Here is a 15,700-nt window from a genome sequence, read left to right on the forward strand (position 1 = left end):
TGGATATAAAACAAGTAGGGCAAGAATCCTGTCAATGGAGAGCTAGCGCTCAGTGTTAAATACTTAAGTTCCAACATTAATTGACTTTCAAGGACTTCACGTGATATGGTTTCATGGCATTCATTACAAACTAAATGCTTATTATTGGATGATTAATTTTTTTTCTGGCTCCCAGGTTTTATTTTTGAATAGTATCATACTACCAAAACATGAATCTTTTTGAAAGTCAAAAGCCAGTTTACAGGCCCTTTCAAACTCTCATTGATGTTAGAGAAACAACAGGCGGCGCATTTCCATTCACATTAGTCACTAGTGGAGCAAAAATAATCTCATTTGGTTTTTTAATTATCTGCATGAATGCTTCTTTGGATTGTGTTCTGGGAACAGCAACTGCTTGTGAAAACAATTAACATTTCCTGAGCTGTAATTTAATTTGGTGCCATTTTTTTGTTTCCCAGCAGATCACCCTCTCAGTTTCAGCAGCGAACACAGACATCACCACGAAGAAAGTGGCTACTATTAGTGATGTCTGTGAGTCAATGAAGGAACAGTTGTTGGTTTTGGTGGAATGGGCAAAGTATATTCCAGCTTTCAGTGAACTGCCCCTAGATGATCAGGTAGTGTGAACGCTTCTAAAGTAGTTATTTAGCTGTGTACTGGAAAGTTTTATTGCAGCTTGCTGCTGTATTAGTATATTGTTTATAGTGTACTCATACTGTACATCCATATAACCTTACATCGATACATACAGGATAGCACAAGTGGTTAATTTCTTGACTAGCATCAAGCAACCTCGATTATTGATCTGTTGACTTGAGTTTTTTGACAGCTGGAGCATTTAAGTTCAAGTAATTAAATAAACCTAGAATAACGTGCTGGAATTGATACACTAATGAGCTACAGGGAAGTAGGTCTGCTTTTCATACCAGTCTAGTCCATCTGTGATCCCAGGCCCACTGATGGTTGACCCCTCGCTGTGCTTTGAGATAGTGGGGCAAACTAAGAGCAATAGTGATCAGTAATAAATGCTGACCTATGGAATGACTCCCACATCCTACTACAAATGAAGAAAATGTGGAATTGGTGTCATCTGATCAACATTGAACACCAAAGGACATGGATAATTAACAATTTAGTCCAGTTTGATTGATCAAAAGTACAGGTAACCTTGTAATCCAGATATTCAACTGGTTTAAGGTATGTAATGAAGAGAGGCAATTCTACTGGCTTTTTAACCAGTCAAGTGTAATTTTAATTACAGATTCCATTCCACCTTGACATAAAATTTCTAGAGAAAAATGAGGAAAAACAATTGAAAGATTGGTCCTGTTTTAAGTTAAATCAACTTAAAGTGACCACTCCAATAAGTTCCATCTAGAACATCAGGATCATGAATTCAAGGTTTATCATAGGTGAACCTGCTGGATAGTCATATTGCATTGCTGTGTGATTTGAATCCTTAATCTTTGGAGGCAGTGCTCTGCTACTAGAAAGATATTTTTAATAGAAACAGGCTTTACATGAATATCAATGGGTAATAAGCACATTTCACTGCTGAACATTTTTCGTATGTAACAGGATTGTAGCAAATCATTAGTTTTCCCATTGATTTATTCTTGCCGATTCATTTTCACTGGTTATTCAGTTTACAAATTATGGGATCTTCCTATGTCTTAAATAGTTAACTGTTATTATTGTGATGTGAGCTTATATCCCACCAAAGCATGAGATTGGATTCATTAAATCTGGTAATTTATAGGTCTCTATCAGGGGGAATGGTCAAGGCTGCTGGGATGTTTTGAATATCATCCCCATATTGCTAAGTGACAGATACCATTGTTTAAAAAGGGTAGCAAGGATACGCCAGGGAACTACAGGCTGGTCAGCCTGAGGTCAGTAGTGGGCAAGTTACTGGAGGGAATTCTGAGGGACAGGATCTACCAGCATTTGGATAGACAGATTCTGATTAGGAGGAGTCAGCATGGCTTTGTGTGTGGAAAGTCATGCTTGATGAATCTTTTAGAGTTTTTAGAAGAGGTAACCAAAATGGTAGATGAGGGTAGGGCAGTAGGTGTTGTCTATCTGGATTTTAGCAAGGCTTTCAACAAGGTCCTGCATGGTAGGCTGGTCTGGAAGGTTAGGTCCCATGGAATCCAGGGAGGGCTAGTTAGGAGGATTCAAGATTAGCTCGGAGGTAGGAAGCAGAGGATGGTGGTTGAAGGTTGTTTCTCAGAATGGAGGCCGGTGACTAATGGTGTGCCGCAGGGGTCAGTGTTGGGACCCTTGTTGTTCGTTACTTATATAAATGATTTGGATGCAAATGCACAAGGCTTGATCAGTAAATTTGTGGATGACACAAAATTAGGAGGTGTTGATAGTGAAGAAGGTTATCATAGATTACAGAGGGATCTTGATCAGTTAGGGAAGTGGGTTGAGGAGTGGCAAATAGATTTCAATACAGATAAGTGTGAGGTGGTGCACTTTGGAAAGTCAAACTAGCGTAGGACTTATACTATGAATGGTAGGGCACTAGGGAGGGTAATGGAACAGAGGGACCTAGGAGTACAAGTGCATAGTTCGTTGAAAGCAGTGCCATGGGTAGACAGGGTAGTGAAGAAGGCGTTTAGCATGCTGGCCTTCATCAGTCGGGGCACTGAGTATAAAAGTCACGACATTATGTTGCAGTTGTATAAGTCATTGGTGAGGCCACATTTGGAGTAATCTATACAGTTTTGGTCACCCTGTTTTAGGAAGGATGTGGTTAAACTGGAAAGAGTGCAGAAAATATTTATGAGGATGTTGCCAAGACTAGAGGGCCTGAGTTATGGGGAGAGGTTGGCCAAGCTAGGTCTTTATTCCATGGAACATAGGAAAATGAGAAGCAATCTCATAGAAATGTATAAAATTATGAGAGGCATAGATAAGGTGGACGGTAACATCTTTTTCCCAGGGTAGTAGAGTCCAAAACAAGGGGGCATGGATTTAGGGTGAGAGGGGAAAGATTTAAAAGGGACTTGAGGGGCAACTTATTCACGCAGAGGCTGGTGACTATATGCAATGAGGTGCCAGAAGAAGTGGTTGAGGCAGGTACAATAGTATCATTTAAGAAGCACTTGGATAGGTACATGGAGGGGCAGGGCTTAGAGTGATATGGGCCAAATGCAGGAAATTGGGACTAGCTGGGTAGGCACCATGGTCAGCATGGACGAGTTGGGCTGAAGGGCCTGTATCCATGCTGTATTGCTCTATTACTCTATACATCGAGTTTCAAATTCTATCCTTTGTCAATAAACTTCTCCTTGGCCACACTCTGCCCCACCAGGGCTAAATACTCAGGATCATTTCAAGCTGGTTTTTCTGTGGATTCCTCTCATTGCTCCATCATTGAGGTCAGTTTTCAATAGTCCCGGATTTAATATTTGGAACCTCTAAACCTTTATTTCTTCCAAACTTTTCCACACCACCAAAATCTTCTGAAGACCTATATTTTGGCTCAACTTTCATCCACTCTTCCCGGATTTTCCTTTTTTGGCTATGTAGCTAGCTCTCACATCTATTTATGAAGTTTGGAGAATGTTCCAATCTGTTAAAGGCACCTTATAAATGAAATGTTGAAGCAGTTTGAATTGTTGCTAACAAGTTCAGCTAGATACTCTACATCCATATTTTTCATTGTACAATAAACACAGGCTTTCTTCAGAAAGATTTTAGATGAACTTTTAGCTAACTGAATGTGCTGATGTGCTCTGTGGTGTAAAACTGATCTTTAAGAGGCCAGCAGCACAACGCTGTGTTATCTGATCTTGCTGGGGAGTGATCTCATTTGGAGTGTGACAATGAGCCAACATAGGGCAAAGATCACCTATTGTTCCTGCTGCCAAGTGCTAAAAAGAGCTGCTTGCAGTAAGTTCATGTGCAGCCATTTCAAACTGGAAATGCCTACTGTGAATACTTTGCCTTTACACAGATAGCACAGCACTTATGAACTGCTGTCATTGAACTACTTCAGGAACTGTCCTGTAACTGAAGTGGTTAATGGGATATAGTGCCTTTAACTTAACCTCGGTTATGCAGAAACATTACTTTAATCACCAGTGTGTTTAAAATGATAGTTGGTACCAGAATTGAACAATCATGATTTTTAAGGATTCCATTTCCACTGGAGTATTTATAATGACTATATAACAGACCAGGACAAGATCTCAAACCGTTCTTCCTTTTTTTCCATCATAAACCTGCTTACTCAGTTACCCCATCTCCAGGACTTCACTGCAGGAGTTCCTCAGTGTGGTGTCCCAGAGCCAAACATCCCCAGCTGCTTCCTTCCTTCATGATGTCAGAACAGGGGATGTTTACTGATGATTGCACCAGGTTCAATTCCATTTACAACAATTCAGTAAAGGAAGCAACCTGTGCCTGTGAGCAGCAAGACCTGGACAATATTCATCTATGGGCTGATCAGAGACCAGTAAAATCCAAACCACAACATTGCCAGGCAATGTCTATTCCCAGGAAGGGATAGTCTGACCATTCACCAGAAACACAACTGGACTAGCCACCTAAATACTGTTGGTACAAGAGCAGGTCAGAGGCTGAGTATCCTGCAGCAAGCATCTCACTTCCTGACACCCCAAAAAAGCCTTTCCAACGTCTTCAAGGCACAAGTCAGAAACACGATCGAATATTCTCCACTGGGCTGGACAAGTGCAGCTCCAGTAACCCTCAAGGTGCTCGACACTAGCCATGACAAAGCAGCCTGCTTGAGTGGCATCCCTTCGACCACCCTAAACTTCCACTACACTTACCACCACCACACAGTGTCTACAGGGTGTACTATCTACAAGATGCATGCAATTACTCACCCAGACTACGCTGAGAGCACTTCCCAAACCTGTGACCTCAGCTACCAAGAAGGATGAGAGCAGCGGGCATATGGGAACACTGCATACCATCCTGATTTGGAAATATATCTCCAGTCTTTCATTGGGTCTAAAATTTAGAACCAGTGAAGGACTGAGTCTATATATTTTGGGTCTAAGTCCTGGAATGTCCTGTTTAACAGCACTGTGAAGGTACCTTTACCAGAAGGATTGTGGTTCATCACAGCCTTCACAAGGGCAATTAGGGATGGGCAATAAATGCTGGACTTGCCAGTGATGCACAGGGTCTGGAAAGTGAATAAAAAATGGAAACATGATTGCTTTATTTCTTCAATCTTGCCATTGCAATGTGCTCCAACCTATAAACAATGTTCTTAAAAGGGAAGCACACACAGTGTCTTTATTGAAGGTACAATAACAATATGACAGAACATTTGTGATTTTCCAATGCAGAAATTCATCCTTTGCCTTGTCAGCGATAATAATTCTGATTCTGATTCTGATGTGCAAACAATTGCCTTAAAAGTAAATTTCACGTCTGAGGGAATTGGCAAGTAGTGGCCAGCCCTTTCTCCCTCATGGACTCCCCTTTGGGTTACATTCTTGCAATTTGCCAGGTCAAGATTGGCAGAGATTGTGTTATCATGACAGATCATCTACCTTAAGGTGGTGGGTGGAGTGTAGGGGTCTGGGGATGGAGGGAAGCGGTGTCACCGCAGTGGAATTGAATTTGAACAGTATGTGACTTACACCTTGACCACATCATTCTGCATTGAAAGAGGGTATAAATCAACGAATGCTCTGTATAGAGTGTTATCCAATGTCGTGTGACTGCAGTATCATTATGTCTTGTTTCCAGACCATGCCAAATTAGGTGACCAAGCTTGAAATAATTCAAGTGAAACAAAATTGAAATGTTTTCAGATGAGTTGGAAATTGCTCCATTGGTATCACTCCCAGTTTAGTATTTGTTTTGGGCATCATCTTAACTGGAAGCCAGCATCTGTTGCATTGCCACTGATTTCATGGCTTAAAATATCCTGTTGCTTATTGTATGTTGTCTGACTCTATCTTAAAATAAGAGCTATTTGTAGATGCCAAATCTTGCCAAGTCAGCATACCAACAAGGGCTAGTTCTAGAAACTTAAGAGAGATTAAATAAAGAATCACCACTTTAACCTGAAGTTAAAGTGAAAACAAAAATGCTGGAGAAACACAACAGGTCTGACAGGATCTGTGGAAAGGGAAAAATTTCATATCTGTGACCCTTGAGTTTTTCTAGCATTTTCTATTCAGGTTTCTAGCATCTGTGGGTTTTTTTTGATTATTCATAAACCTGTTGTTTTTAACTAATTCTATTGTGTGGTACACCACCTAACATCATAAATATTAATTTGTATTATGTCAAAAGCAACTCTGTAATTCTCCATCCTAGAGAGCTGTGGAGGCTAATTCATTAGACGTATTTAAAGTGGAGGTAGATAAATGTTTGAAAGATTGAGGGCTGTGGGGATCTGGCACAGATGAAGGGTTGAGGCCTGGTGTAGATCAGCCATGATCATATTGAATGGCAGGGCAGGCTTGAGGGGCCTAGTGGCCTACTCTTGTGTGTACTCATGTACTCACTATTTGGCTTGTTTGTCTGAGAAAAGGTATTGGGGGAGGGATTGAAGTAGAATAGGGTGTTAGCAGAATATAACAGTTCATAGTTTGGAACCTGGAACTACAGTGTCAATGTATGGCCTTAGATGTTCCTCATTTTAACCCCTGTTTTTTTGTTGTTAAATTAGGTGGCTTTGTTGAGAGCACATGCTGGGGAACACCTGCTACTCGGAGTGGCGAAACGGTCTATGTCATATAAGGACGTCCTACTGCTAGGTAAAACTGCCTTTAAATTCACCTTTATTTCAGATTGCATTTAACAATAGATATATTTCTTACAATTGCTGCATGATAATTATTGTGAGCAATTCTTAATTTTAAAAAATACTATGCAAACCACTTATGCCATTTTGAACAGGGAATGATTATGCCATACATCGCAACAGTCCGGAAATGGAAATTAGTCGTGTGGCAAATAGGATTTTAGATGAGTTGGTGCGGCCTTTTCAAGAAATTCAGATAGATGACAATGAATACGCCTGCTTGAAAGCTATTGTTTTCTTCGATCCAGGTCTGTACACATTTTCATGTCAAATAGAAGGTTTGGTATTGCATCATTGTGACAAGGCATTGTGCCTGTCATGAGAAGAAGCAAGTATTTTGGAACCTATCTGTTGAATTAGAGCTATAGCTTTTAAGAGCCAGAAACTGGGGTCTGAATTGCTTCACTACCTTTTGATAATGAAACACTTTCTTTCAGCAATTAGAAAGAAACACTGTTTCTTTCAGAATCACAGAGCTTCAGGCAATGGATTACCCCTGAAATCTGATTCAATTTACAATGTCTATAGCAAACTTCTGAACTGTAAATCAGCCTCATAATGTCCCTTCTTGGACTTGATAGGTGCAGATAGATCTGAGCTGGGCCTTCAGATAGTAAGTTGCTCCTCCTCCTCTGCTGCTGGTTAGGAATATAGGCGAACACCATCCCACCTCTGAAGCCTCTTCCGTGACTCTATCTGATCATGCCTGATTTGTACCTGAAAAGCTTTATTTAGAAATCTTAGTATTGATTCAATAGCTTGATAGTGTGAAGAGTTGTATATTTTTGGCAGATGACAAGCTTGCAGCCCCTGATTTTTGTCTGTTAATTGTAGTTGCTGGAAAATCACCTCTTCTGTCTACAAATGTCAGTATTACAACAAAACATTATTTTTGCTTGCTACATTTCACTAAACAAATCTTCAACCTGTAAACTCAGCTGCATAGAGCAATATGCAGGTCCTCTCTGGACCTGCTGTGCTGTTGCTCATCTCCTAGTTACAAATATGCATGCACATTTTATTTCATCTTCAATTATTTTCCTTTAGATGCAAAAGCACTAAATGATCCATCAAAAATCAAGAACATGCGTTATCAAGTGCAAGTTAGTTTGGAGGATTATATTAATGATCGACAGTATGATTCCCGAGGACGATTTGGAGAACTACTTCTGCTGTTGCCGACTCTTCAGAGTATAACCTGGCAAATGATTGAACAAATTCAATTTGTCAAACTTTTTGGACTAGCAAAGATTGACAACTTGCTCCAAGAAATGTTGCTGGGAGGTATGTGCAACTTCTTATCAGTTGAGGATAATTGTACAAGCCTGTTTATTAATCCTATGTGGACCTCGGTTCAGTGTTTTCCTGCTCTTGATTCTTAAGCTCAGTAAATTTGCTGGGTATGTTCTCCTGGATCTTCCTGATCGACTGCATCTGATAGACAGCCAGACACACATGCTAAGGGGGTTTCTGCCAAAGTTGTAGTAGTCAATGAGAAAATCTTCAAAGCTCATCAAAGTTTCCTTTTTCTTTCATTTAATTACCATATTTTCTTGTAATCTGAAACAGGATGGGTTGCTTTTTTCCTGGAAAGAGAAGGTATTGGTATTGGTTTATTATTGTCACTTGTACCGAGGTACAGTGAAAAACTTGTCTTGCATACCGATCGTACAGATCAATTCATTACATAGTGCAGTTACATTGGGTTAGTACAGAGTGCATTGAGGTAGTACAGAGTGCATTGATGTAGTACAGGTAAAAACAATAACAGTATAGAATAAAGTGTCACAACTACAGAGAAAGTGCAGTGCAATATAGGTGCAAGGTCACAACAAGGTAGATCGTGAGGTCAGAGTCCATCTCATCGTATAAGGGAACCGAGGAAAGAACAAGTAAAGGTCTTTAAAATTATGAATGGCTTTGATACAGTAGAGACAAAGAGAGAGTTTTCACTTATGTTGCTGAGCAAAATCCAACAATTACTATGAGATAGCTACCAAGAAATCAAAAAATGAATTCAGGACATCAAAGAGTAAGCTAGATGCGCTTATGAGGGGGGAGGGCAAAGGGTTCCATGTTAGTGTTGGATGAGGAAGAATTGGAGGGGCTCAAGCGAGCAGTGTAGATCATTTGGGCTGAATAGTCTGTTTCTGTGATTTAAGTTTTATGTAATTCCACATAAATCAACGGTACTAACTGCACAGATTGGGGTTGCCATGTTTCCCCAGAAAAATGAGTGTTCATAGCTCAAAGGTAATTTGTTGCTTTGAACCACTCTTGTTCGTTCACCTATTTTTAAAATTGGTTTTCTGTTTTTTCCCAGGGTTGGGTGGTTTAGAGAATGATGAACCATTCCCATGCTTTTACCCATGCTTCTTTCTATTCCCTCTCCAATTCTAGCTGACTGTCTTCCTGACATTTTCCTTTCTTGTAATGAAGCATCTTCATTTATTATCTCAATTTGAAACTCATGAAATTAGAACTCTGTATAAGAAATTCCTTATGTTCCATCACTCTCTGATGTATCGTGTTGATAGGTCACATTCTGTAACACTAACAAAACAAGTGCAGATTCTGATATTTCAACAGATCAATGGTCTGTATGACCCATTAAACTTACTGACTCTAGTGAAAACCCTGAATTTTCTCTTCAGTGCAGCCCCTTTTATACTAGATCCATGACTTCTGTGTGCTTTCAATATTGGGCTAGTCAAAAACATAATTTCTGACTGTGGACTCATTAGGACATGTATTACTTTCTGACTTTTATACTCTAAATGCCTCCAGGTCCTAAACTGAGTATTCATTGCTAATGGACATAACTGCTTGCTCAATCACTTGTAAAGACATTTATCTGCACACCAAGGTCCCTCCATTCCTTTTAGACTTTTATTATGGAAGGTTTATTTCCTGTCTCTAATTATCGTTTAAAACATACACTGCTTCATTTTTCCTACATTGCTCCTGGCCTGCCTTCTATCTGCAAACTTCTTAACTACTATGTCCTCCTGAGGTCTGTCACAACATTCATCACAATCTACATGCCTTCCAATTTTATGCCATCAGTAACATTTAATAGTTAACTCCACAGTCCAGATCATTGATATTTGTAAAGTGGATAATACTGACTCTTATGAAGCATAACACATTTCAAATCTGAGAAATTTCCTTCTACACTCATCCTTACTTCTCCTCCCTGCAGCTATGATTTGTTTGAAATGGCCACATTAATTCCATGTTTTATTATCATTGCACTGTCTCCTAAATGATACCACATTTTAGGCTTTTCAAAGATCCCAACAAACCACATCCATAGCATTTCATTTATCCACCTCACAGATTTTAGTAAATTTGGTCAAAGATTTTGGACTTTTGCAAAACTGAATTAAGATTAACCAGTCTGGAATATGCTGGTTTGTTCTTGTTTCCTTGTGAAAACTTCCAGTCCTCTGGCATAATTTTATTTTCCACAGAGATTTTGAAAATGATATTTTTGAACCGCTATTGTACTTACCTAGCTGAATTTGGATGTCAGCTTTCAGGATGTGTTTTGTCTTGAGGTCCCTCTATTTGGTTGGTACCTTGGTCTGAAAATTGAATTCAGCATATGGATGATTAAATAATTGCACAATTTAGTTCAACATTTTAGTGGCGGCATTAACCTTTTAATAATAAGTAGCAATATCTCAGTGCTATTTTTAGACTCAAATGATGTCAGGTACAGTGTTTGAGTGTTTACAGTTTCCAGAAATGTTGTATTTACAATCCCACCTTAGTCACTTAAGCATCCGTTGTTGACAGTCCAGACATCTCATTAACATCTTTCATGAAAAATCACCGTCCCTACTTATGAGTCCTCTATATGATTCCATCCTTTACTGTGCATTTTGTTTAAATCTCAAGATTTGTAATACCTTGGACAATTTCAGCAGTGATGTCCTCAGAACTGATGTCAGGGTTGGGAGAATTATCCCACAGAGTAGTCATGAAACTGCTAAGCAAAGCCATACCCATGGAATCATTATTTAAAAATATGTATAAATAATTTTTCTATTCTGTAATTTTATTTTTTGAAAAACTTTCCTCTCACAATTTAAGGAAACACAACTGATCACTAGCTCCGAGTAGTGATTGCATCAACTCACCACTGTAATATTCTTAAGTGTTCAAGTTGAAGTTTCAAGTTAATAAGAATAGTTCAGAAATTATGTATTGTCTAGCAATTATACTGACAAACTACTACAGCATCAACTCACATTTTGCATGTTTGGATGTTAATGTGTTGGAAGTAGTTCAGAGAGAAGGTTCACTGGACTAACACCTCTAATGGGTGGGTTAACTTGTTTGGAAGGGTTAGTCAGGCCAGGTTTGTATAACCAAAAGAGTGACTGGGGATTTCATTGGAACATATTGGAGAGAATGTTTGCTCTTGTGAAAGAATCTGGAACTCAAGGTCACAGTTGAAAAAAAAAGGATCATCCATTTAACAGAGACAAGGTGATGTTTTATTTTCTCTCTGAGAGTCTCTTTTGGAACCATCTCCTTCAAAGGGTGGTTGAAGCTCAGTCTTTGAATATTTTGTAAAGCAGGGGTAAATAGATTCTTGTTAGCAAGGAGGTTAAAAGTTACCGTGGTCATAATGGAATGTGCATTTGTGGTTACAGTCAGATCAGCCATCATGTTATTAAATGGTGGAGCAGTTTGAAGGGCCCAGTGACCTACTCCTGACTCCTACTTTGTACATACATTTGTGCAAGTGAATGTACTTCGAACAATGTTTAATAGCCTTTTGCAGTTTTAATGAATGTTATGTTTACAAATCTATGCTGGTAATTACACTGTGGATAATGCTTGAACCTTGTGTGGAATCATCATGATTCATTTGGCAATTTAAAAGAAATCCAGTGTATTTTTCCAGAATGGATTAATTTGTGTGTCCAGCAATAATTTGGACTTATGAATGTTAATTCCAGACCATACATTAATTTCAAGAAGTATTACAGTGCCTACTACATAATTTAGGATGTTCTTTTATGTAATCTCCTTTACAGGCACAACCAATGATCCAAGTCATCTCCATCATCCACTAAACCCTCATGTAACCCAGGATCCAGTAACAGGCCAAACCATTTTGATCAGTTCAATGCCTACAGCAACTCGCACTGAACAGATGTGTATGTATTTTCCTCTCATTTTGGCATAAACAATTTACTGTGTATTTTTGAATAGTTTGAGACGTTTTACGGAAGTATTAGCATCCTCAATAATAGCAATGCAGTAATACTAATGAAAAACTAAACACTTAAAAGATTATATTAGTATAATATTTTCACAGCAAATAGGATTGTTATTGCTTTGCAATGTGAAAATGCAATAGCAATGTATTTGAAGGAAGGTTCTGCAAAGAGAAAAATGGCCTGTGAAGTGCAAAAGAGTGCAAATGTTGGAAATCTGAAATAAAAACTGACAATTCTGGAGATGCTCAGCAAGTCAGACAGAAGGAGAAATGGGGTTAGTATTTCAGGTTGATATCCCTTCATCAGAATTGGAATAGCAAGAAAGCAGGTATGTCTTAAATTACAGTAAGGGGGAAGGTTGGAGAGACCAAAGGGGATATCTATGACAAGGTGGAAACCCAGGTTGCTGCAGTGGGAAGATAGGGATTCAGGTTAACATCTTATTTGAAAGACAGCCATTCCTAAAGTGCAGTTTCCTCAGCACGGACTGAGGTATTAGCCTAGGTTTTGTGGATAATACCCTGTATAGAACTCACAGAAGCAAGGACACTCTGATTGTCTCATGATTAGAAGTACATGACAATGAAACTCTCCTTACAGCACATTTATAGTGAGAAATTGTAAAGCCCCATTTCGTTTCATTCTTAGCTTTAGCTCAGTTTAATCTTGCAGATGATGCATCTGGAAGAACAGGGGACGTCCTCCGATATGCTGGGCAGACTTTATTTTTCAGTCACTATCTATCTGGTCATTGATTTCATTGCTGTTGGTGGTACTTGCTGTGCACAAAATGGCTGCCATCGTTCCCACTCCCACAGTGACTATACTTAAGCAATTTTTGGATGTCCTGTGGTCATAAAAGTTACAATATAAATGCAAGCCATTCATTTTTTGCTATTCTGTATGGGACAGATAAAACAGAATGGAAACCTGGTCACAGAGTCATCCTTAATATACCAAAGGAATTTCATCAAAAGATATTGCAAGATTTTTTTTCTGATGTGAACAACGACAATAGCATTAGTTTGTTTTTCTTGCCATTCCTTGCAGTGAGTTTTGTGCATAGTTGATGTAGAAAAGCAAAGGTGACAAATAATACAGGTGATGATGCCAAAATGCAAGTGCATCCAGATCCTGTAGTCAGGTATATTTAGCTTCATTTTATTAGCAGTTTAGGAAGTACCCATAATGAAACACATCATTTTGGGTTTGGATTTGAACTCATTTCTTGCCTGGGACTAGAATAGTATATAGATGTCCGTTGGAAAGGCTGCACTAATTCCATTTTGCATCTGACTGGCAAGTGGAAGATCAGCCCCATGGTTATTTCTTCTTCGTTGGAAGCTCACATTCCAAAGTATCGTCTACATTGAGAAGTAGGGAAATGGCCTGCTAGGCTTTCACCATTAGAAGATAATTGGTTTTGTACATTGATTGAGCAACCTGAAGAGTGCAATTCACAGTGAGCTGAGGACACTGGGGTCACTCAGCACATCTGGACTTTTGGTGTGTCCTGGTTGTAAGGGGAACCTCTCACTGTCTAAGATTAATAACTTGCTTTAGTTCAATTGTAAAAAATATATTAGGAATAGTTTTATGCATTCTTGGGTCATTAGGATAAATATTTATCATTAAAAACTTAATTATTGCAACTTCAGCTTTACATTTTGTGTGCACTTCTCTGCAGCGACACCAGAAACACCACTACCATCTCCTCCACAAGGTTCAGGGCAAGAACAATACAAGCTTGCTTCAAACCAGCTTTCCGTTATTTCTCAGCAAGGGCCATTGCCAAAACCGAAGGGCTTGTGATGCCAAACTTAAAGAATGACAGATTGTACTTCCTATCCTTTTGAATACGAGACAGCTGAATGAAGTTACCAAATCTGATTCAAGCCATGGGTAGAAAGCAGCACTGCCTTTCTGTATGTATACCACTAATTTCTTGTCTTTGCCAACATGTTTTTTGTGGAATATGCCACTGCAAGAGCAAGAAGTCTTAAACACATGTTGCCATCTCAGGTGAATATTTTAAAGAGATTTGTTTAAAGCTATTTGCATAAAAACAAAATAAACTTATCAGAAGTCTTTTTTGTAATTTTTGTAGATTGTAGATTAAATTCCCCAATTTGAATATGGTTGGTTGTTTCACTATTTTCCACATTAGTGTAGCCGATAATTAAGATGTTTGACAGTGAATAAAAGAATTGTGTCATATTTGATAATGTTATAAACCGTAAATTCTACCTTTTGAGACTGACTTCACTGAAGCTTTGAGGTAGATAAAGATGATTAAAAATTCATATATGGAAAATGACTGAATGAGTTAGAAGGTGGTAACCCAACCAAAGTGTGGTAATTGTAAAATTCAAATTTACATTATTACAGCCAGTATCATAATGCCAAGTCATTTCTTTTTAAAATTGTACATATGTGTTTTTAAAAGGTGCTCTTGCTTTGAGTTGTGCCATCTAACTTCATAGCTTACTGTACTGTCTGTGATATATTTTACACCAGCAACAAAGGGCATGCCAGGTCTTACAATGGGGTCTTGTATTGCATGACCAGGAAAGGGAGCTTCACTGAACAGTAATACAATTTGCTTTTACAAGAAGCCATCCTTACTATTTCTGTACCTTTTTATGAAATCAATGGCAGCTCAAATCAGATTAGCTTCCAAACTAATATCAAAGTTTATTATTGAATGCATTAGAGTTGATTTTTTAATATGGCTGGTGAATAGAATTTGCTCCGATAGTTTTCGACTATTAACTGCCTTAAATTGCTGAATGCATCCTTTATTGTATCTTGTGTAAATGGAGTAAGCCTATTTTATGACTTTTTCTTGGTTTGTATATAGTGAGGAATTAGATAATCAATGTAATTTATTGTGATGGAATGATCTATTTTATAAGTGAAATTATTTTTGTATGAATTATTGTGAATGATTCAAAAATGATCCAATCCTGAAAGTAAATCAATACTGGAATGTAAAGTGTACACAGTTTTAAATATTGTTTTGCATTATATAATGAGTTGAATGTTCAGTACATTGTATGTACTTTCAGAAAATTTGAGTTCTCCACATGGTAAAATACGAATAAATGTTAATATCTTGCCAATTGTGAACAATAATTGAGATTATGTAGCTCTGGGAACTTCCTATTACACTTGCATGTTTTAGGGATGTTAATTGGAATTGCACCATTTTGACCAAGTGACATTAAGTAACGGAGCCTGATACAAAATTGTGTTGCTTGGAAAGCAACTTTAAGATGATATTTTCTTGTGCCTTTCAACCCATCCACCTATAGCTACAGGAACACTCAAATCATCCCATTTCATTCCCTTCTCCAATAATTGTATTCCTTCAGATTCTCCCATCAATATTTTATAGGTTCACTAGCAGTAAATTCTAGTGAGGAATTCCATGTTCTAATAATTTTGTCAGAAAAATATTTCTTCCAACTTCCCCATTCATACAGGCAGGTTTTTTCCAATTACTGCAAATAACCTTTCACTGTTTATTTTATCAAAACTTTAGTTCATAATTTTGAAACCAACAGTTAAATTACTCCTTAACATTTTCTATTCCAATGGAAAAGCCCTTGCTTTTCAAATCTTTCTTCATAAATATAAATTTCCATGCCTGGTATAA

General features: G+C 38.2%; 1 protein-coding gene across 6 annotated transcripts in view; it reads left to right on the forward strand.

The window, feature by feature from the left end:
- Window positions 1–15,164, forward strand: part of LOC127574148 (hepatocyte nuclear factor 4-gamma-like) — a 100,304-nt gene extending 85,140 nt beyond the window's left edge. For 4 of the 6 annotated variants that reach the window (XM_052022900.1, XM_052022901.1, XM_052022898.1 and 1 more), the window contains 6 exons: window positions 459–617; window positions 6,671–6,758; window positions 6,901–7,053; window positions 7,853–8,089; window positions 11,857–11,979; window positions 13,730–15,164. In XM_052022900.1, the coding sequence (XP_051878860.1) occupies window positions 459–617; window positions 6,671–6,758; window positions 6,901–7,053; window positions 7,853–8,089; window positions 11,857–11,979; window positions 13,730–13,854 (885 nt within the window). In that variant the 3' untranslated portion in view covers window positions 13,855–15,164. The remainder of the gene's footprint in view (window positions 1–458; window positions 618–6,670; window positions 6,759–6,900; window positions 7,054–7,852; window positions 8,090–11,856; window positions 11,980–13,729) is intronic. The other 2 variants (XM_052022902.1, XM_052022903.1) reach the window with 1 other exon arrangement.
- The last annotated feature ends 536 nt before the right edge of the window (window positions 15,165–15,700 follow it).

The sequence above is a fragment of the Pristis pectinata genome, chromosome 9, assembly GCF_009764475.1.
Source record: "Pristis pectinata isolate sPriPec2 chromosome 9, sPriPec2.1.pri, whole genome shotgun sequence".
NCBI classification, from domain to species: Eukaryota; Metazoa; Chordata; class Chondrichthyes; order Rhinopristiformes; family Pristidae; genus Pristis; species Pristis pectinata.